The following is a 22,308-nucleotide window of genomic DNA, read 5'->3' as shown; positions in this document are numbered from 1 at the left end:
CGAGCCCAATTACAAGCATCGTGCGGTACACTGTTACATACATATACCGCGCACATGTCGCGTGTCCAAAAACCATAGCGACCAGCGGGAAAGGACGAAGAAGAGAAAGGAAGGCTCGTGAAACAACGAAACCAGCAAGCAGGAAGCAGCCAACGAATTGAAAGAAGAACACGCCGGAAGAAGCGTCGGATGGGGATACATAGGTGGAAGTAGAAAAGATTACGAGAGCATAGTAATTACAAGGCTCGTGTTCCTCCGGCTCTATCCCGTAGCTCGCATACTCCATACCAGAGAACAGGCCACTACCTACGAACGTAAGCACGCGTTCGCTTCGCCTCCTGCACGTTACCTACGAACGTTTGCATACGACGTACGGATTTCCATCTTTCTCTCTCTTCTCTGTCACAGTTGCTCCCGGTGTGTCTACTACCTCAAGGCTCGAATTTTCTCCGACTACCCACCCTCTTTCTCTTCCCTCGGTTGCAGCCAGCTTATTCCTCACAATAAGAGAAAACCGGGGCTCGGTCGTCATCGTTCGCGTATGGGTGCACACGCGTACATACGTGCAAGAGCACGCGTGACGACGCTCGTGTCTAGCTTTCTCGCTAAATGGCCCTCGCCTGCTCTCGCCTGTTTACCACGCAGCCGCCCACGCACGCCTTCTACCGCCAACCTATCCCTCGACTCCATCCACCGTCAGCCCTATGTCTCGCACTTCTCTCCTTCTACGAAGCATGCACAATCTTGTGGGATTAAAACACAAGCCGCCGCGTACGCCGAGAAGCAGCGAACACTCGCGTGGTCCCGCGCCTGGAGGTTGCCTACAGTCTCTCGGCCCGTTTGTAGTCGTCAAGATTTCGGTGAACACACGGATTACCGCTTTTTCGCCTTTAATTTCAATTTTGTGCTGCTTATTGTCCCTTTGTCGTTCGCACGTGTTCCTTCTCGTACTGCATGTCGATCGTTGTGACAAATTTTTGGTTGTCATAGTTCCAGGAGCGATTTTTTTCGATATAGAAGTACGTTGCATTTGTTGGAAATTATAATTAGACCGCAAACGTTTAGGCAATGTTATATTTTTATGAAAAATAGGTATTTTCAAGATATTCTAACACGCGTTTATCATAGATATTATACTGTTCGAAAAATTCGTAGTCAAAGTTAAGATAGATTGGAATGAAGAGATAGTGAAGAATTAAACATTTTGCCATCTGTAATTTAATGAAATATAAATAGATATTTGTGCATGTAGGGTTTGAAATGTCTTTTTTAAGTTTGTTTTCTGTTTAATGTAATTATTTGAAAGCTGCTCTTATTGAAGAGGTATTCGTTTCTTTTTTAATTTGTAAAGCGATATCGACGTTTCGGAGAGTAGAAATCTGTAATTGGCTTAATTTCTTTCCCGATCGTATTTTAAATAGCTGAGAATCGAAGATTAACTCCACAAACTACCTATCCAAAGAAAATCGTGTCTTTCTATAATTGATAGAATCCGCGCAAATGAAAATCCTCGCATATTATTATCAACATGAACGTGATCGAATAGCTGTCCGCTTAATTTTACTTTTTCTGTAAATAAGAAACGACGTACACTTAAACCGTGGTGATCATATTAAAGACAGGAAACACGATAATAATGAAAAAAAGCTGTGATTTCGTATCGACTAATTCATCAACGATCCATCGATTGTAATCATTTTCCGTTAAAAATGATTTTATGCGATCTAAGAACGCTAAAACCACCATTACGTCGACCGTCCACGTCGAGAAACGTTTTTGCTGCCGAGTAATCTGCTTCGATCAAACCTGCTCGAAAAAAGAAAAAACAGGAAAAGGGAACGGAAAATCAGTCAAGAGAAATATCATAAAAATAACAACTAAAATCTCTTAACTTATTTGAATGAAAATAATAAAATACAAAACTTGCGGCAATTCTCAATGTGACCGATAAAATTATTTCAACCTACAGTTTTTTTACAATCCAAATAAATAATCCGATTTCCTCTTTAACGGTAGAATCAAGAACTATCGAAGAACATCGCGGTTTGCAGAAATAGCGTGGAGGCGAAGGAAAGTGGTCGCTAACGACCGGTCACGTGCTCGTGTCCGGCAGATAGGGGTTGGAAAAGGAAATTCCTGTTTAGAAAATTACCGCGTCATTACCCTAACCATCGTGGTCAGCGGGGACAGGGTGGAGAACCGACTGGCAATGTCCACAGCGAAGTAGATCGTCGGTTGATAAGAACGAGGCGAAGGAGAAATTAGAAAGAGAGACGCGAACAGGCACCCTCGTTGAAGAATTATCGAGGATTTCGAGACGATAAGCAACCCCTCGAAAGCGTGACTGGGTAAATTCATCGTCGACTTCATTATTCGACTGCTCGAGAGCTTTCGATTCTTCGTTTACAACGAACACTTCCTCTTATTATTACTTTACTCGCGTTCCAGACACTTTGCTGGCTTAATCGTTAACCCCCGCGTTTATGTTTATCCAGTTACGTTTCCGTGTTTTTCTTTTTTTTTTTTTTTCGTAGACAGAACGCCGTTCTTTCGTCTGGATTTATTTCCGTCTGATCGTAGCCACTGGAGTATCGCAAAAAGTTAACGAGCATGGAATTACTAATTTTGCCACGAGTTCCCACAACAGACTGTTCTAATAGGAACTTTAATAAGTATGTTCTATTTATAAATTGTAAAGTATACGAAAGCTGTTATCTGTGATTACATGTATACAATGCGTATATAATAAATACAAAATTTTTCTTAGCAGATACCAAACAGATCTTTAAATATTAATCGATAATATCGAACTATTGATCAAGATATATTTGTTTAAAAAAGAGATAAATGTAATACAGATCGTGCTCTGCCATTGATATTAGCTTTCATTCAAATCTTCGAAAATGTAAAATTCCACTTTTTAGCGGACGTTTCCGACTAATCTGTTCCTCGATAATTCTAATTTCTTATCCTCTAAAGAAAAAACCATCTTTGTATAATATTATCGCGGCTTGACGTCAAATTTTCAAGGTACATCTTCGACGCGATCTATTTTTCACCTCTGCCTCCTACGAATTCTAAATTAGTTCGTAGCAAACGAAGCGATCAGTGAAAACATGGCAAAAAAATGTGAGTTCAGGGAAAATAAAGTCTGTCGATATAAAAGAAAGAAGAGGAGGAATCGCGGTGGCCTTTTATTCGCTACCGAGAAGTCGTGCGGCTCCACGCGACGCAGATCCATCGCGACGCCCCGTCTCTGTGTCGTGTACGAGCGTTGTCCATTATACGACATAAAATTCCTTCCATCCGTACGATAAGATCTCTCGGGCCGAGTCGCGTGTCCTACCGTGAGATCTGATAACGAACTAACCCGAGTCCGCGCGCATCTCACCCTTTCTTTCTCTCGTTCTGTCTACCCTCCTTTTTTCCTCCCTTATTTCGCGCACAAACAGACGAACGGAGGCAGAGATGCAGCCAGATATAGAGAAAGAGAGCTAGAGAGAGCGGGACACGAACGTGACACACGTTCGAGGCGCACACAGGCGTCGCAACACTGTCATCGACGACCCCAATCATCCCCCCCGGCAAGCTTCATCGAACGAAGGCTGTCAATATCGTCGTCGGTATAAGCAGATCCGATGATGTACGCTCGACGTCAACGAGTCTCCGTAAGATATCGGACGTGCTTTCGATTCGACGTGCGCGTGAGAAAATAGGGTGCGAAGAATCGCTTTGTGAAAGCTCGTCCCTCTCTTTCTCGCCTGATCTCCTTTCGCTCCTCGCCTCGCGCTTTCCACGACGCTCAACACCGGATCCTCTTTCTCCCCCTTAAGTCTTGTCGCTTCGGGACCGATTTTCTCGCCACGCGAACGTCTAAAGGAAATATCCTTATGCGTGGCGTTCGTGTTGCGAAACAGTTTATTAATTATTATTTTAATAATTAAAGTTGGAAGTTTGAAATATTTCGTCAAATAGAATATGATCAAACGCGTATATGTACGTTTGATTATGAGTTTCAAGCGTGATTGCTTTTTGGTTATAATGTTCGAGGTGATTAATGAAAGACAGATTATCGCGTGTCGGTATTTAATTATTTAATAAAAAGGGTGTTGCATGCTTTTCGAGTATCGGAGAACGTCGTAGTTACATGACGCGTTTATTTCTTCTTTTTATCGTTGTAATATATCAAAAATTACGATTCTCTGGATCAAAACGATTCGATCAACCCGACTAAATTTATATATATTCGAATACATTTTAAGAAAGGTCTACGAACGATTGCAAATAACGTAAAATTTCCATGCGTACTTTTTATCGATCGCATCGATCGATTCCTCGAACGTTCTCCTATTGTTCGTTCGATAAAGCCAAAAATTCATCACCTTGACAGCTTCTTATCTGAATCTTGCCTGTAATTCACTCGAGTCGTAAGCGATTCGATTGAACCAAGGGGTGGATCGATCGATCATAGCAACCCCTTAAATTGAGTCGAACGTTCTTTTCCCCGATGAAAATCGGTCGAAACTAGCCGGGAAGATTGAAAAAGCGTGGACGATGGCAACGGAACACGACTCGGTTCTCGTGACAAAAGTATAACGTCGGCAGGGTGGCGAAGGGTGACGGGTGGTCGGAGTACACGTAGCAGCGTAGAATAATGTGGCGAAGCATTTCCGCATAGGAAGCCGTGCATTAGGCTATCAGATCGAGCACGCTCGACAACGACTGCCGTAGAGCCAGGAGGAAAAAGTGTCCGGGGTAAACCCTTACGTGATTAGTCGTCAAAGGAGAGGGTTCGTAGGGTGAAAGTGTGCCTAATGAGCCGCGAGATTGGCACCTTCGTGTCGTCCTTTAATCGCCATTTTACGGGAAACTTGTACGAAACTAATATGCAAGGATTATCAAGAGGAAAGTTGTCAATTTCTCCCTTTTACGATCGTTAGGGTGGCCGTCGGGGTAGACGCGGTAATTATTTATGGACACGGCCAGGCTAGAAACATTGAGATTATAACCGGCACCGTCCGAAGGGTGGATCTTTTTTCCCTCGCGATTAATTCTCTCCATCAACCGCAATAGTTTATCTGTCGCGGACGGTCCGCCTCGAACGCGTTAATTTTATCACCCGGCTTCGGGTTAATTGCACATCGTCGTTCGCTCGCGTTCCCCTCCGACCCGTTTCTGAAGACGGTTTCGATCTTTCGATCGTTTCGTTGCGTCGTTGATTATCGTTGAAGTCGAGAACGAAGAAGAAGAGAGAAAGAAGAAAGGAGTTCGCGGTTCAAGATCGAGATCCCCTTTGATTTTCGCGAACATCGCGTACGACGAAATTCGAGGAGCGAAGGAAACAGCAAGGGGTGGACAGAGAAATATAGCTATCGGTTTCGTCGATCGTCGTTGAAAGAGATTCCGAAAGAACCCTTGTCATGTTTCGCTCGTTCCTCGTCTGGTTCGTCATCGGGAATAGTAGCTACACGAGACAGCGAAGAAGAAAAAGGAAAGAACGAGGTTGGGGAGGTACATAGGTCGAAGAAGAGAGAGACCAAAGACCCCTCCGGCCCCGACACGACGAAATGTACCGAAATATATTCAGCCGGTAATTAGCTTTGTGCTTAACGGCGGAAGCCGACCTCCGATGCAATTTTTACTGGACGTTTGAAACTTTTGCAAACACACTCCGTTCCTGCCCGTTCTCTCTTATCAACCACTCTAGCCGATTCTCTTTTTCGCTGCCTTCGATGAAAATGTTTCGGGTGAACGAAACAGGGCCACGAGGGGATGAGATCGCAGGGGTGCGGAACACAAGAGCATAGGCACGAGGAACAACTTCCTCGGTACAACTGTGATTCGCCGTTCGTCCTGCCTTTCGCTTTCCTTTTTTTATTTCACAGTCGTCAAACGCGACGACGACTGGTTTTTCCTTTTTTTCGTATGTTTTTGGTATTCCGAATTTCGTCGCTTCGTTTTCTGATCAGTGACTCGCGATAGATCACAGATGATTCCGGAATTACGTTCGTGGTTTCGGCGAACAGGCATTTGACCGCACACGTCGTTTTTATGGAATAAAATTTCGAACAACTTTTTTTTTCGCTCATTTTCCCCGACGGAATTTTAAGTGTACCCTTTCCTCATTTCCATGGGACTAGCTTTTTTAATGGACCTTTTCCTGCGTTAATTAAATTTCGCGGCCGGTCTCCCCCGTTCGCTCGAGTGCCTCGAATATTTCGTACGAGATCGACGAAACGATGCGCGATGATGGACATTGAATTTCGATGATGAAATTGATTGCCACGTATTTTAAAGCGTATAGCCTGCGTGAACATTTTCATTGCTGATTTCAATGGAATTCAACGATTCACGATCACCCGTGTAAGAGAGAAATCGTTCACAACGATTTATTCACGTTTTGTTTCATCTGTGACAGTTGAATTCGTAATCGTTGGTAATAAATAAAATCGTAACATGATATTTAGACGTTCTACTAGATTAGATTCATTTTCTCGATCGATATTATCGAATCTTGTGATAAACGGAATTAGTTAAGACGCAAGTCAAATTATATTAGTCGAAGGTTACAGCGTACGAATTTTGTTATTAAAAGAACTGAATTTTATAATAATTTTACTAAAAATATAAAACTACTTGCGACGATTATAAGGCAAAAATTCATCGTCGATCGTTTTACTTATAATTATTGAATCTCATAAAAAATAATTTAGTGTCCGAATACTCCTGAACGATAGTGTAATTCTAAATCTCTCACCCTCGAATAAGTCACGAAACGAGCAAGCAACCCTCCCTTCAGCAACAGAGCCGCAAACGCGTTGAATGTCGGAGGTCGAGCGAAAACTTATGGTCTCCAAGAGGATGGGCGTCTCTCGCGATAAGAAAGCGGCAATAATGTAGGGACACGGGCACGCGTTTCTCGACCGCCTTATATCTCGGATCTGTACTGTACTCAGCCTAATTATAATCAGCCTAATGCCTGCTGTGGCCGGTACGCGCCGGTACCCGTGCTGACTCCTACGCTCTTCATACCTGGCCGCAATGTAGCCGCTGTTACTTATTCCCGACCGAAGAGAGGGTAATTAAGATTCGGACACACCCATCGTGACTCTCGTCTCTTGGGCTCTGACCGCTTCTACACAGGGAGTGGTCGATCACTTGAAAAGCTCGTTCTCGTTTGCATACACGGAACAGGACTCGCGTACCTCAAACATCTTCCACGATCGCGTTTCTTTTCCCGATTGCGACACGGAAACTCTAGCTAGGGAGTGGCAACACGATGTCAATCGAGAACGATGTTCCTCGTTGATTCCCAGATTTGCGAGTTCCAAGACGACGATATCTCATATCGACGATCGGCCCTTACAGGAGAGTCGTTCTTGTCGTTGGGGAATGTTATGCAAATTCATTCGCTACCGATGATCGGCGCTCTCTTTTGGTAAATAACGAGCATGCAATCGTTGATCGAAGGATCGTTCCCGTACGTTATCATTGAAGCTTGAAAAAAAAATTTTGTCATTTCTTTTTAATATTACCTTTTATGATTTCGATATATTTTAAATAAATGTTCAAATCGTCTATGTTATTTTGTCTTGCAACAAATTTATATGATTTATGTGCGTACAAATTAATCCAACTACGATTAAGGGGTCATTCTTGCGTAACGTATCTAAGATCCTTAATCGATGTTGGTAATTTGTTAAATTTCTATACTGGTAAATCTGAACATGTACGTGTTAAAACGCATGGAGAAGATATTGTATAACTACGATATCTCAGCGTCACATGCTACGGAATCTTAACCGTTACTCGAACTTTGGAACAATCCTTCGACTTCCGTGGTTAACCGTAAATTCTCAATACAATGTCACTGTACTCACCGGAAGTTGGAGAACCACTTGACCAGCTGCGCTGTGTTGTTCTTATTGAACCTGATGTCGGGGAAGTACATCTTGAGGATGGACGAGGACGGGTACCTGACCCAGAAGAACATCAGCTTCGCCTTCCTCAGATGTATCGGTGTCAGCATTGACGAGTTCACCGTGGTTAAGGAAATACTCTTTTGCTTGTCAAACGACCATTGAAATGAATTTTTAACATATTTCGAACATATTTCATCCATTTTACGTGTCCTATCTTTCTATCAAGAGAAAAGAAGAAACATGGATTTTGATAAAGTCGTAAGTAACGTCGTCGATCCGAAAAAGGACGTTCTGTACGGCAATCTGTTCCTATGTACGCAAATATCTCAAACTTAATCGTGTTTCCTTCGTATCAAATTGGATTAGAAATCGTACAAGCTGTGGATGTCGCGAGGGTAGTAGGGCTCGAACGTTCTCACCGAGGTTGACCCACGATTGGCCGTATCCTCAACGGAAGCCTTACCGACTCCTTATCGGTAATAGGATCTCTTCATGTGGTTTCATCGCATTCTTATTTGGTTAATCCGTGTGTTCAATCTGCCGCAGTTCGTCCATGCCTTAAGGCATGCTTCTCGAAGAAATCCATCCCCTTTCGAACAAATCGAAAATTCGTCTCTTATTTGTTCCTTAACCGAGACGAATACAATTGAAAGTTAATGCGAATAAATTCATCATGAAAGACATTATCAGTGAGGACAGCCCTATAACAAACTTGTCCGATTAATTTCACCTTGGTAATTTTATCAACGCGGATCTTGTTGATATACAACGAGGAATAGAGAGTGACAATAATCACATGAAATTTGTGCAACGTTTTTCTCGGATACTCGATCCGCTGAAAGCCATCTAATTCCGTGAGGAGACGGGAAAAGCGCGGAACGTTTACAATTTTCATGGACGTCTATCGTCATTGGTGTTACCGTCAGCGTGCGAACTCTCAGCACAAGCGAAGTCGTTCCGTTCACGAGCGAACGAGTTGACAAGTGTAGCCGTACGCATCAAACGTGTACGCGTGGTGCGCGTCGCATTTTGCGCTTGCGGTAACGTCGATGAGCGATAACGAGATGCCAGACAGTAATAAGGGTTATTCCGGCGTGTAGCCACCCCTGGATTAGTCGAGCTGGTCCTCTCAACGCGCGGCCCGCACCTACGTGTCTCGTGCTTATTATGCTATGTAATCGGCACACCTCGAACATTGAAGAGAAAGAAGCGGAAAGAAAGCCAGCGATATAGCGTTTATAGGTACACGTTGTCGCGGTGGATGACGATTAAGTTACCGGTGATTTTTGTTCGACAGAAGAACCACGTTAGATCATGAAATCGTTTTTCAACACGCGCAGAAACGTGTGACTTGATTTTAAGGAATTGTTCGATAGAAACGTTCCAGTGGGATGCATTGAGAAAATATAAAAACGAATACGATGGAAAGAAGATCTATGAATACAAAGAAAATTATCGATACAACGTTATTGGGAATCGGTGTGAAGACGAATGGTAATACGTATTTACTCGCTATCGTATCGAATGGAAGAAACTGTCTTAAAATTATTTACGATTACTCGGATTCAAGCATTCTTGCTAGTCTCGCACATCACCTACTATCATAGACATATACGTAACGTTAATTTTTTATAGAACAAAATTCGATAATCGACAACTTCTTTGCCAAGCCCGTATACCGAAACGTTTGTCTACCCTATCGTCGCACTCACCAGCCCCGGCGATGAGCGTTCACCAACGTTCACCAACACGTTCGGCCGTGAACGTAGCTCGCCCAAGAAAGTCGAGCAGCGTGAAAAGCATATTTGGATACGTCGAAGGCCGGTAGGAACAGCAACAGACAAGGGTGAATCCAGAGGCGAGTGGTGAACAGCAGGTTGCGCCGCGGTCATGCGCTCGACCTACCCCAAGAGGAGGGAGTGAAAAAAATGCGCCATTGATTTTACATCAAAGGCCGACTAAAAAGGCGGCAAAGAACGCCGCGCTGCCGATCGAACGACCCGGACCAACACACGCCGATGCAGTTCTAGCGACGTTGCATCGTTGCCGACGCGTTTACCGTACGCCCCCGCGCGACTTCTTTTTTTCCTGGTTAACGCGAGGTCCCTTCGATATATTTGCGAGTGCTTTCGGTAAGTGTGAGAGCAGCAATGGCCACAGCGAGGAGCTACCTTACCCGGCCGGGTCATGCGTGATAATCTAGCTGCTGAACTTTTCGCGCCTGTTGATCACGCTTTCAGACGATCGTAGAGAAGGATGTGTCTTAACTTCGTCCGTTCGCCGGCTATTTTTACGAAGTCAAAGCGTACTACGAGGTCACCGATGCCTCCCCGTTCTGTAAATGCGTACATCTCTGGCTGTTTTGCGTGACCGGTTTTCCATCGAAGGGAACGCGTCCAAGTGTTCTTTTCTTATCCTTCGTCGAGCGCGTCGATGATCGATGGAACAGAGAAACGGCAGAAAGAAGACAAAGAGAAAACGAAAGGATATTCGAAGAACATTTTCGAAGAATGATCGACTCGATTGGATAAAAGGCGGGAAAATGACGAGATATGCGAAAACGATATGGTTTAATAGACAATTCGATATTGGAGGATCTAGCGTAAGGAATATAGTTGGCGGCAAGTTGACCCTGTAGAAATGGAGTTTCTACGGTGAATTCTCTCATACGGTCGGAGAAGTAGTAGAAGTGGCTTATCTACGATAAGTTGAGGAGACGTTAGCGAGGAGAAGTTGGCGGACCGCCTTCTCTCTTTCCCTCTCTCTCTCTCTCTCGCTCTCTCTTTCTCGTTTCCGCGGTTAAATTCCGAAATTGCGGGACAGATTATTGGCTTGCGAAGTTGGGTGAGTCTCGAGGCCGAGGGTGGGCCGAGTAGGCAAAGAACTTTCGACCTCGCGCGTTGTTGCCGGACAAACTCTACTCGTAGGTGCAGCCAACATTAGCCTAACTCCGTGGCAAACTAATCTAACATTCGTCTGAGCCTCCCCGTGGCCACCCACTCTTCCTTCTACTCTCTATCTGCCGATTTCCTTCTCCTTGTTGGCGGGTCTGCCTTTTTCTCTCGTAGAAATCCGCGTTGTTTTCCAAAGTTTCCAACCTCTCTCTCTCTCCCTCTCTTTCTCTCTCTTTCTCACACACACCCGTGTTCCCTTCTACAGAGGCAAAGAAGAAAAAAGGTACACGAAGAAAAGAAACGAAAAAAACACATTCCTAAGCATCGTCATCAACTCTTTCGCCTTCCTACCACTTTTTGACGCTCGTTTTTTCGCTCGTCTCTTTATACAGCTCTTTAAAAGCGCGGTCCTGACCGTACGCTACTTGCCGATTTAATATCGAAAGTTCCGTCGTACTTTCTTTGGAGAACGTTCAGACTCGCTGTCCCTTCGCGATATTACCAGAGGTACAAAGTCGACGGAGATTCCGCGCTTGTTGTTGTTGCTCTAACAAACAGAGAGATATCCGTTTTCGAGCGGAAACTTCGACAGTTCGCTAACTATTACACAAATAGCCTACCCCTCGTGTTTGGGGCACGTCGTTCTGGACGTTCTCCAACTCTCGTCTACCAAAGGCATCGAGACGAACGTTTTTTTTTATCTGTTTTTCTGGTTTTCGTTCTTTCTTTTTCTTTCTCGACGACGTTGTATTAGAAAAGGATATTGTAGGCTGAATCCCGTCGTAACTGATGTCGTCGGAGTTGCAGTCGTTGGGCCGGTCGTTGCTGTCCATCCTGAGATGTCCATAGTCTGGACTGCCATGCTGGGCAGCCGCCAATAAGGCAGGATGCAATATAGATGGCGGATGGGGCAGTGGAGGCGAATCCCTGACATCTACGCCTCCACCAGGAGGACTCGCGGGTAAGTGATGTGGCCCTGGAGGTGGTACCTGGCCTGGGTGACCCGCATGAGGGTTGAAGAACGGTGAATACGGCGAGAACACTTGACTTTCGTGAAGACTCGGGTTTGGTATCGCTACGCTGGTTGGCAGGGACACTGGCAGCATCGGTGGTGGCGGATGATACGATCTCGGTGGAGGCGGGGGCGGTGGACTTTCGCTGCCTCCTTGGGAACCGCCACCTTCCTGGGCCAGGATTCTCGACACCGTCCTCGGCGTCAGCCTCGTGTCCGTCACCTGTGGAGGGAAATACTAATTGATGCCTCGATTTTACCATTGTGCAATTCAGTCTCTTATCCTACTTAAAACTAATAAATATTCACTGACGAATAGAATTATGCTTTTTCTTTATGCTTGATGCTACTTTACATCAAGTATACAAAGCCAACGTTAGCATTTATAATTTGGAAGTATTCGTCGGTGAAATTTAGTTTCTTATACTAATTAATATCAAGTATGCGATGCATCGATGAATAAAATTACTATCGTCAACTATAAATTCGAAATATTCGTCGATGAAATTCAGAATCTTGCTCTACGCTATATTAAGCATTCAACGATATTGACGAACAAAATTATTACAAATTTACAAATGCAAAGTGTAAATTTGAAATATGTATCGGTGAAATTCATTTCTTTTCTTTTGTTCTGTTTCATATTAACAGTACTTGTACACTCTCACTGACGAACAAACTTAACGGTACAGATAGTAAATTTGAAATGCTCGTCGATGAAATTATTTTCTTCTACTACTTAATATCGCGTGTACGATATTACGGACGAATGGAACGATCGATATAAATTATAAATTTGGAATACGAAGCAGTGGAAATTCAGTTTTTTATCTTCTTTATCGATATTAACGAACATACAATGTTAACATAATAATTAACAAAATTTGAAATATTCGTCAGTGAAATTGTTTTACTTGTTCTACTTGATACTACGTATATAAATATGCATGTAACAATATTATTGACAAATAGAATTTACTGCATATATTATGGATTGAAAATATTTTCATTGATGCATCGTACTTTATATAATACTTTTTCGAATTATATTGAGTTGTAATAACGATCGATATAATCGATTATAGATCAAAGACTCGAGGTTTTATTCGAGGAAGCAACAAGTGAATTTACTTGTACGAACGGTCGTTTATGACATATCGGTATTTTTATCGAAGATAAAAAGTAGATAATTACCTTATGACGTTTCTTTTTCGGTGTCATTACGAGGGAGAGCGCCTCGTTCTGTTCCGAGTCCCTGCTTTCTCTCTCGTCGCCCCTCAAGTTACAATATTTTTCGCGTTGTTGCTGTTCTCTCTGCTGATGTTCGCGTTGCTGTTGATGTTGCTGTTGTTGCTGTTGTTGCTGTGCCTGCATAGAGGCCATGCTGTACATCGTTGGCGGTTTTGGCGTCTGAAACATCCTGCCACAGGACCTCACGTGTGAGGGCAGTTGATTCATTTGGTTAAGATTGTTTTCCGTGGGGCCAGAATGTGGGCCATGAGGACCACCACCCATGGACCCGATTTGTGGGAAACCCGTAGACTGTGGAGGTGGGGGCCCGCCATTGTGGGGCCCCCGTGGCCCGTTTGGGCCACCGGGTGGTTGCGGTGCTCCTCTATCTACTACTTTCGTCCTGGGTGATTTTCTTTCGAGTATTTGGCTGGCCAACAAAAGGTCCTTGTTTAATTGCTCGGCAGCGACTTGCGCCGCCTCGCTTTGATTTCCAAGATACCTCCTCTGTTGCATGAACCTTGTTACCACTTTGTCGATTAAATTCGTCAAGTACGAGGTGATCTCTGCTTTCAACGTATCCGACAAACTTTGTAGATCTTCGTCGGTTATGTGAGGACCCGACGAGCTAGCTGCGGCCGCTGTACTTCTAAAAACATTTATCCTTTCCTGGAATTCTTTATGTTGAAGAGGCGTACTGGCTGGCTGCATTTGTGGTGTTTGCGGCGTGGACGGGCCGGTATTGCTTTGACTCTGTTGCTGTGCTTGACTCGGAGGCGGTGGTGGAGAACTTTGTCGTTGATGCTGCTGCTGTTGTTGTTGATGTTGCTGCTGCTGTTGCCTGACAGTAGCTTCCTGATGCTGCTTCATCCTCTCCAGAGCAGCTTGTTGCTGTTCGAGGTAGAGTTTCTGTCCCATGTGATACATGGCGGCTGCCGCGGCGTGTGGGTGTTCGGTTGGGAGGGCCGGGAGTCCGTTGTACGGCGGTGGATGAGGTTGCGGTGGTTTGAGCGGTGGCTGAGGACTTAAGGGAGCACCGATGCTTTCGCTCGCGTCCGAATCGATTCTACTCGTAAGCTCATTGTACTTTTGCTGCATCACGGCTAATTGTTCGTGCAACTTTTTCAGCTGTGTCTGGAGGTTATCCTTTTCCTCGCGTTTTTGCCTGATCGTCGAAGGATCCTCCTCCTCCTCGCTCTCTTCCTCGTCGTCCATCATGGTATCGTTAACACCGTGCTGGAGGACGTGATGCACCGTTTGTTGCTGGGGTTGGTAGAGTTTACGTTTCTTGCAACCGTTTACAGTGGCAGTTTGAAGCGCTGGACTGCTACGCATCGTGCTGACGATATTCTCGACACGAGCGCGCTTCGTTTCCGTGGTTGGCGAGCTGGTCTCGGTTTTGGGCACGATCGGACAAGGAGAGTGACTGGGACTACGTTTGATGTTTAACGAGTCCTGTATCTCCTCCTTGACGGAAACGGACCCTGACCTTGGTTGCGTGGGACTGGGAGGTAAACTCTGTTCGCAATCGGATCCATCGAGGTTGGCTCCGGGCTCCATACCAGCTTCGGCGAACGCCTCTTCCATAGCACGTGCGGCTGCGGCTGCGTCCTCGGCGCTATCCTCGGCATCGCCCGGCATCACCGTATCACGATCACTGTGATTCGCGTTATTCACGACATTATTTCCATCACCACTTTCCTCTCCACCACTCTGCACTGTTCCACTACGTGCACTATCACTGTTTTGTTGTTGATGCTGTTGAGAGCTCTGATGATGTTGTTGTTGAGATTTAAGTAGATCCGCTGTGGTGTTGTTGTTGTTACTGTGTATGCTGTTGTTGTTGTTTGGCTGTTCTTGCAGCGCGAGCGCGGAGATTTTGCGCCCTTGGAGTATATCGCGGAGCATGTGCTGCGTGAGCTCGGCGGTGGCGGGATCGTCGCAATTAACTACAGCACCGGATTGCAAATTAGCAGCGGGGTCCATGCCGGCACCAGTCATTCCGTGGCCGCCCTCTGGCGGTGAGCCACCAGCGTCACTGGCCTGTTTGACCTGTCGTCCGAGTAGCTCGTTCAACATCTTGGCGGGGCCGTAACCCGGTGCCCCGAAAAAGCCAAAAGCCGCGTGGGCGGAATGCTGCTGAGTGCTAGGACCCGTGGTAGCTGTGCTTAAATGACCTTGACTGCTTGCCGCTCCAGCTTGAGGCTGCTGAAGCTGTTGTTGTTGTTGTTGCGCTTGCGACTGATGATGTTGCTGCGACTGCGGTTGTTGTTGTTGCTGGTGCGTTGGTCCGCTGCCGCCGAAGATAGAACCGTACAGACCACCGCTGTGGAAGGATGGCCGGGAGGTGAAGTGCGGTATACTCGAGTAGTTGTTGCGCGGCTCGCCGGCGTCCACGCGCTGTCTGGTGCGCTTCTGCTTCTTCTGGAGTCGCTGTTGCTTGCTTTCCGTAGTTGCTCCGTAGGGGGCGAAATACTCGGTCTCCTCCCCCGATGACATCATCGGCCGTCTGGTTGGTCGGCCCCCCGAAGGCCTCCGCGTCCCCTCCCCGCCAGGGTTCCTTGTCACCCCTCCCCTTCTCGCTCGAATAGCCCCTCGTGGCTCAGCGCGCTGCCTCCGTTTCTCTACTCTATTCTCGCCGTTTCCCCTACCACAGCCGTCTTTTCTCCTTGTTCCTTCTACTACCTTGTCCTCCCCACTCTGATCGCCGGCACTCTCCCCTCTCGAATTTCTTCGTCTTTGCTGTCTCCTTCTCCTTCTCTTCCTTTTCCTTCTCCACCTCTTTCTCCTCCGTCGCGCTTCCGCCGCCGCCGCCTCCTCTTCTTCTTTCTTCTCCTCCTTCTCTGCCGCCGCCGCCGCCTCCTCCTCCTCCTCCTCCTCCTCTTCCTCCTCTTCCTCCTCTTTCTCCTCCTCCTCCTCCTCCGCCGCCGCCGCCGACGACGACGACGTCGGCACCCTTCTCCTTCCTGACGAACTCTTGCTTCCTCCTCTTCACCTTTTTCTCCTTCTCTCGCGCCTCCTCTTCCTCTTCTTCCGTCGTTCCTCGGTTTTTCTCTACTTTCTTTTCACTATTCCTCGCCCCGCTCCTTCCGCCTTGGAGCTGACGCCAACAGCTGGGGCTTCTCGATGACTCGGTGTCGGCGACTCGTCCTCGTCTCACAATGACGATTTCTTTTAAGGAGACGCGGCTCGTTCTCGGGACTGTTTCTACTTTTCCTTAAGTCTCTACCGCTATTCGTACCAGGTCCGTCGTTTTCGTTACTATGTCTACCGTTGCCGTTACGTTTCTTCGTGATAGTCGATACGATGTTACTTCCGTTGATGATCACGAGAACTGAGGCCGGTGATCTCGCGGGCGGAATTCTCGTGCTCCCGCCTGGGAGCTGCATCCTTCGAGCTCGCCAAAGGGCTCGGTGCCCCTCGCTCCCTCGTCTCGATTTTCCTTCCCGCGGTTCTTCTTATTCGTCTGAAACACAAACAAACCAAGATATGCATTACTTATTTCGCCCCTATAAAAAAAAAAAAACACCGAGTTCGATCACGCTTATACATAGTGATACACGATCGATACTCCACACTTAGAAAAGTTACGATCGTGAATCGTATTTTAGCTTAAACGCCTTCCGTATATAGGCTCTCGACTTCCGTAGATAAAAGCGTCTGAGACTGTATATACGATTGTCGTTCACTTCATTTTACCACATAGACAGACTTAATTACGAGGAAAGGATGGCTTCGTTGTAAATAGAAAAAATCGGGGAAAAATGGAGAAAATTTCAGAGAGGAAATATTTAACACGTTCTAAATTTCAAATCTCTGAAGAAGTAAAAAAGTAATTTTGTGAGAAAAGAAAAACATATTTATCTCTCATTGTGAATCTTATCTTGATTTCGTTGATAAGGTATTTCTATAAGGTACTAGGTGATTTATAATTCATCAGCTTTTTATATAGCCGTCGAAATTGCACAGATTTACATAGGAAATAGAATTCTTCCCTCTGTCAGGTCTCGTATATTTGAGATAAGTATATCGGTTCAACGCACGATCATGTCACGTAACCGTAGAAGAATGTGCACGGGGAGAATAGCAAGTGTTACCAGTTAAAAATACTAGTAATCGATCATGACTACAAGACGAGGAATAGAGTGGTAGTGAGAACGGTATGGTTTAACTTTGTCTGCCGAAGTCTTCTGCCGAGAGTTCTAGCGAGAAAAACTGCAAGTACAGCGAACTGCAGGATTTGTCGAAGACGAGGATGGCCATGGAAAGACCATAAGAAAATTACTTGTATTGAATTTCTTATTCAGAACGTAGTCAGTTCCGGCAAGTCGACTCTTTCTCAATTACACCCTGTCGTTGATCGATAGTTGGAGACAAAGATGCACAAAAAAGTAATTGATAGTAATCCTCCGTCATAAACTGGATGCATTGTCTGTTTTAATCGAACTCAAGGATAAAAAGTTGTGCAGAAACTATATTATTATTAAATCGTATTACTGTAATCGATTTAATAGACAAATTTTATCCAAAGCTTCCTCGATGATTCAAACATGCTTACATTTTTAGAAATAATTTTGCATCTTGAACTATTAGGTTTTGCTATGTTTGAATTATTCATTTAAACTATTTTTGTAAATTACTTCAGACTCTTATTTTAGATTGTACCTATCTAGAAGTGTATCGTTCATCCTCCGTATAATTTATATAAAATTGACTATCGATTTATGATGTTCTTTCGTTTCGTACATCTGTGTAGGTATCTTTTATTTGAGATACTATATCCTCGTTGCTATGATATAACGAATACACACGAAGTTCGAGTTACTTATGAGTTAAAACTTAACGTTGTTCAGGATGCCACTAATATATTTTTATCCCTGAATATTTTATAAAAGCGTAAAACAATAATATTTCTCGAAAGCAACACGAGTACGTATTTCGATTGGTAAGTTCCTAGGATAAGTAGAAGTAGACCTGGCAAAACGTTAACGCGAACGTTGTTCGCTCCAAACAAGGGTAAATTATTTCCACGACATCGTTCTCAGGAAACGACTTCGTCGATGGATGATAATCGACGGTCGTTCAACGAATTCATTGAGCGACGACGATGCTCGCGGTGAGGCGAGGGCCCGATCGTTTCACCATTCAATTGCCGATACGCATAAGTGCGTGGGTGAAACACGTGAGTCGGTTCAGCGTTTGCACGCACGCGGATGGCCGATACGGTACGATGCTTAGTGTGCACCAATATCAACGTGATACACAGCCGCGCGAATGTACATGAGATTCGAAGCAACAGCTGAGCAGCTTAAAGCACCTGCGCTCAATAGGCTGACATATTCCATAGTTTGCCTACGCACGAGCCGCCTGCGTTCGAGGACACGAGCACTCGCCCCTATACGTATATCGACGAAGAGAGACTAGACGTATATATACGCGTGGCTCACGAAGCGACAAGAAGGTTCAAAGAGAGGAATACGTATATAGCAACACGTGGCAAAAGCGGCGAATTGGTGAAAGCATGGAATCGTTGTACTTTTTCCCCTCGGCCGGTACGAGCAGAACTCGTATGCGGGCGCGCGAGCGCGAACGCTCGTTTCCAGTTCTACTGTTCTCTCGTGTTCGCGCGATCGCGCAAGGAGGGTTGGAAATCAGCAGCTTAGAATTCATCGATTATTCGTTTGCCTCGTCGATGCATCTAATTGAATAACGATTATCCACTGTTTCTGTTTACCCCGTCGAATCGATACAAAGGACTCGGAGCCGAATGAAAATTGAATTAGGACTTGCCACTTCTGGCATCGCCAGGGATTACTTCCATCGCGTGTTTCTTTCCCACTTTTCCTACTTTTTTCTCACTTGTCTTTTATGACCATGGTCTTCCACGAACGTTTATACGCGTCGAGCAATATCTATTCCAAAATTTCATTATCAGATACGTTTAACAAAATTGAATCATTCTCTTTAAATGAAAAGATGCTCTTGCAATTGGAAAATTTAACATTTTCGTTCACTATCTAGCGAATTTACGTCGTAACTAGTGTCTGCATCATTCGTAACGCATTTTCGTTCACGAGCAAGTTTTTTTTTTTATTTTGGTTTTTACAATTTGTCCTGAAGGACATTTGGTTAAGTGTTATATCTCATAGGTAAATAAAAAAATAAAATAAAATAAATATAGCAGGTGGGTGGCTACCCCCAGCGGGGTGCCAGCTTCGTGTTTACTAAGTTATATTTTTTATGTACGAGCAAGTGCATAAGTAAGTAAAAGAGTCCAATAATAGAAACTTGTTCTTATTATTCAGACTATTTTTTTACAATCTCTATATCTTGTTCTGTATATAACAAATGCATTCGAATATTCCTTATTAAACGCTTTGATTGTATCGACATGTGGCATAATGAATAATTCGTATCGAAAAATTACAATCTTCATGTTCTTCTACTTTGTAAACCTTTGAAAAAATAACGTATACGATTGTACTAGCTGAAGATATTTTCCAGCGTGTTTCTCGTAAAAAAAGACATTCTGTTCCGGGATACTATTCCCCAGCAATAATTATCTTACTCTTATTGGTTGAAAGGGTGACATATGGTCTCAAGCTCGATAACGTCTACGATCGTACCTGCCTCGAAGAACGTAACGCTTCGAGGGGGGTCAGCAAAGTCTGTTCTTCCTACGTTTGATCGCCACTTCCCTCCTGTGCCGTTACGCGTGGGACGGTCAGAATAAAAAGGTGCTCCGACCGGAAATGGTTTTAGGAACTCTCCCACCAACTCGACTCGGAAGTAGACACGCCGGGCTAATTACACGCGAGAAACGTGTATTATACGTGGCGATGTGTTCGAGAAGCTTTCGTGACCCCATTGTCGATGTATGTTATATCGAGCAGATGCGCTTCGTTCAATTCCCAAGTAAATTACTTTTTGTTACTTCGACGCGGTCTCCAGAAAATAATTTCTTAATGGATGGTCATCAAAACGCATATAATTTGCAAAAATATATAAAATATCCAAGGTATAGTACCGACTAATTATCGTTTAACGAGTAAATAAGATCTCTGGCCAGGCTGTATTTTTTACTTGTGCAAATACGTAGAATTTATATAAACATTCGCGATCTATAATTATTACCGATGAAACGTTATTAATAAACCGTCGTTGTTCTTTTCGAAGATTTGCAGTGTCGACGTTAGAAAAATCATTGATCCTCTATTTATCATTCGCAAATATCGGCAAGTAAAGATATCTATTAAGTTTGATAAATATATCACGTTGCTGACAAAACGAACGAATTGAAATCGTTTTGTTTGCGCGTTCGATTTTATAATTCCTGGCGAAATGTGACGAAATGATGAAGCACGTACGAGTTTATAAAACACGTCAGCCAGAGAGTAACGAACGTGACTTTGTCATTACAAAACCCTGTATTTCTATGGGCAATGACACTCGCATCGATCATCTTCGAGCGAGACGAAAACAGTCTGATGAACCACCAACAGCCATTTCCTGTGCGTCAAGCGATATTTACCGTTTAAGCAGGTGACTTGATTTGAAGGGGTGATTGCAGGTCATGCCGGTGGGGTTGCGATACAAGATTAGAAAATCGCTGGTTGGAACCGACTTGTCTGGCTCGTTACTCGTTCAATACTCTGTCCTGGATTTCAACGATATTAATAAACGTAATCTTGGAGGAAGAATTGTCAAGAAAAAAGCATAAAAGAATATGCATGAGACGCAACGAGGTAAATTAAAAACGAACAATATAAAGAGCGAGTTAGCGAGGTATCTATATCACATTAAAAATTAACTATCGATTATACGAGAAAGTTAACAAAAGACCGGCTTTGTAATCTCGTGAACTTTTCCCGAAGATTTTTCATCGAGAAGGGGTTAGAATCTAAGGTAGCCATTGTTTCGAACTATCGACGCAGATAACTTCCACCTATAGCTCGGGTAATTAAGGAAGAGACCGGAACACAAAAGAGCCCGGGGCGAGGAAAGCGTTCGTTAATCTCCTACCGTCCATTACGTGGTTTCTATCGACCTTGTATGAAATTTCAAAGGGAATACCGCGAATCGAAATTTTTTAATGAATCCATCGATGAAAAGAAAGAGGGCATATCTGCTCTGTTACCGCGCCGATTCTTTCGCGTTGACTGCACTGTCCTACCACCGAACGACAACCAAACACACTGTTGGAATCGCTATAAGACGAACAAACTCGCGGTATCGGCGTAGCCTATGCTCGAAACAAAATTTCTTTCTTACTGTCTTATCGGGCAAAGATCTTTGCTTCTTCGAGCAGATCTTTTCTTCACGATGAAAATAATACTTGGAAGATCAATAGATAGAAAGAGGAAAAGGACATCGGAACGGTACGAACTGATCCCTTTTCCTCGGTGTTTCCATTCGATTTCGAAAGTCTCCTGTCGACGTGCCGTTGGTTTCGATACTGGTCGATCGTTGCGCGAAACAAAGCGATCCACCAGCACGGAACCCGTTGCGAAAACGAAACAATACTACTTATACTTTGCGATTGGAAACGACTTCCTTCCGGCATGAAGCCGCGAACCATGAGCGCAAGCAGGTTTACCAAGCTCCTACTTGCTGAATATCACATGGTGCGCGTACCCCACATGGTGTTGTCGAGGTGACGCAGCAATGGCATGTGTATCGGAATTCCACCCCCTGTAGGTGTCATGTGGCCGTAGTGTTCGCAGGGGGTTGTGCATGGGAACCCGGCTATGGTCATCAGTCCATGTCCATCGTGGTGCTCTGCGTGTACACCACGCACGCATCGCTATGCATCGCTCTCCCTCTCGATATACATAGTAAATTATTGTAACATTCGTTTCGTTATTATCCACCAGCCGGGACGAAGGTAGCAACCCCTTTGGTGACAGGAATTCGCAAACATGCAAACGCATCAGCGTTTCATGACGCCTAATCGTCAATGTGTATTTACACGTATGTACATGACTAGCAGACAGACGGACAGGCAGACAGTCGCGGAGATCACGAGACGGAATAACACATGGACATAGGAAGCTGCGAGAGAGCGAGAGAGAGAGGCAGCTATTCTGTTCTATATAGAGAATGATACACGCATACGAAAGCAGAAGCATGGTGACTCGTATGTGTATATACACGGCTCACACGCGTTCTGCATATTATCGGGTTGCTCCGATGCAACAAGTTGACCGGGTGTCAATTGATGTGTTATTAATTGGAGGTTAATTGCGTTAAT

The 22,308-nt window shown here is 44.6% G+C and overlaps 1 protein-coding gene and 1 long non-coding RNA gene across 3 annotated transcripts in view; both read right to left on the bottom strand.

Moving 5' to 3' along the window:
• Nucleotides 1-15,901, bottom strand: part of LOC132912645 (homeobox protein prospero-like) — a 43,384-nt gene extending 27,483 nt beyond the window's left edge. Inside the window, exons 1-3 of one of the 2 annotated variants that reach the window (XM_060970245.1) lie at nucleotides 13,023-15,901; nucleotides 11,581-12,066; nucleotides 7,881-8,035 (exon numbers count right to left, since the gene is read on the bottom strand). In XM_060970245.1, the coding sequence (XP_060826228.1) occupies nucleotides 7,881-8,035; nucleotides 11,581-12,066; nucleotides 13,023-15,560 (3,179 nt within the window). In that variant the 5' untranslated portion in view covers nucleotides 15,561-15,901. The remainder of the gene's footprint in view (nucleotides 1-7,880; nucleotides 8,036-11,580; nucleotides 12,067-13,022) is intronic. The other variant, XM_060970246.1, reaches the window with a different exon arrangement.
• Nucleotides 15,902-16,505: 604 nt separating this feature from the next.
• LOC132912671 (uncharacterized) overlaps nucleotides 16,506-22,308 on the bottom strand; it is a 116,966-nt gene continuing 111,163 nt past the window's right edge. The window contains exon 4 of the long non-coding RNA XR_009659252.1: nucleotides 16,506-16,524. This is a non-coding gene — a long non-coding RNA (uncharacterized LOC132912671). The remainder of the gene's footprint in view (nucleotides 16,525-22,308) is intronic.

Source organism: Bombus pascuorum, chromosome 12 (genome assembly GCF_905332965.1).
Source record: "Bombus pascuorum chromosome 12, iyBomPasc1.1, whole genome shotgun sequence".
Taxonomy (NCBI): domain Eukaryota; kingdom Metazoa; phylum Arthropoda; class Insecta; order Hymenoptera; family Apidae; genus Bombus; species Bombus pascuorum.
This window is presented reverse-complemented; position numbering and strand designations above follow the sequence as displayed.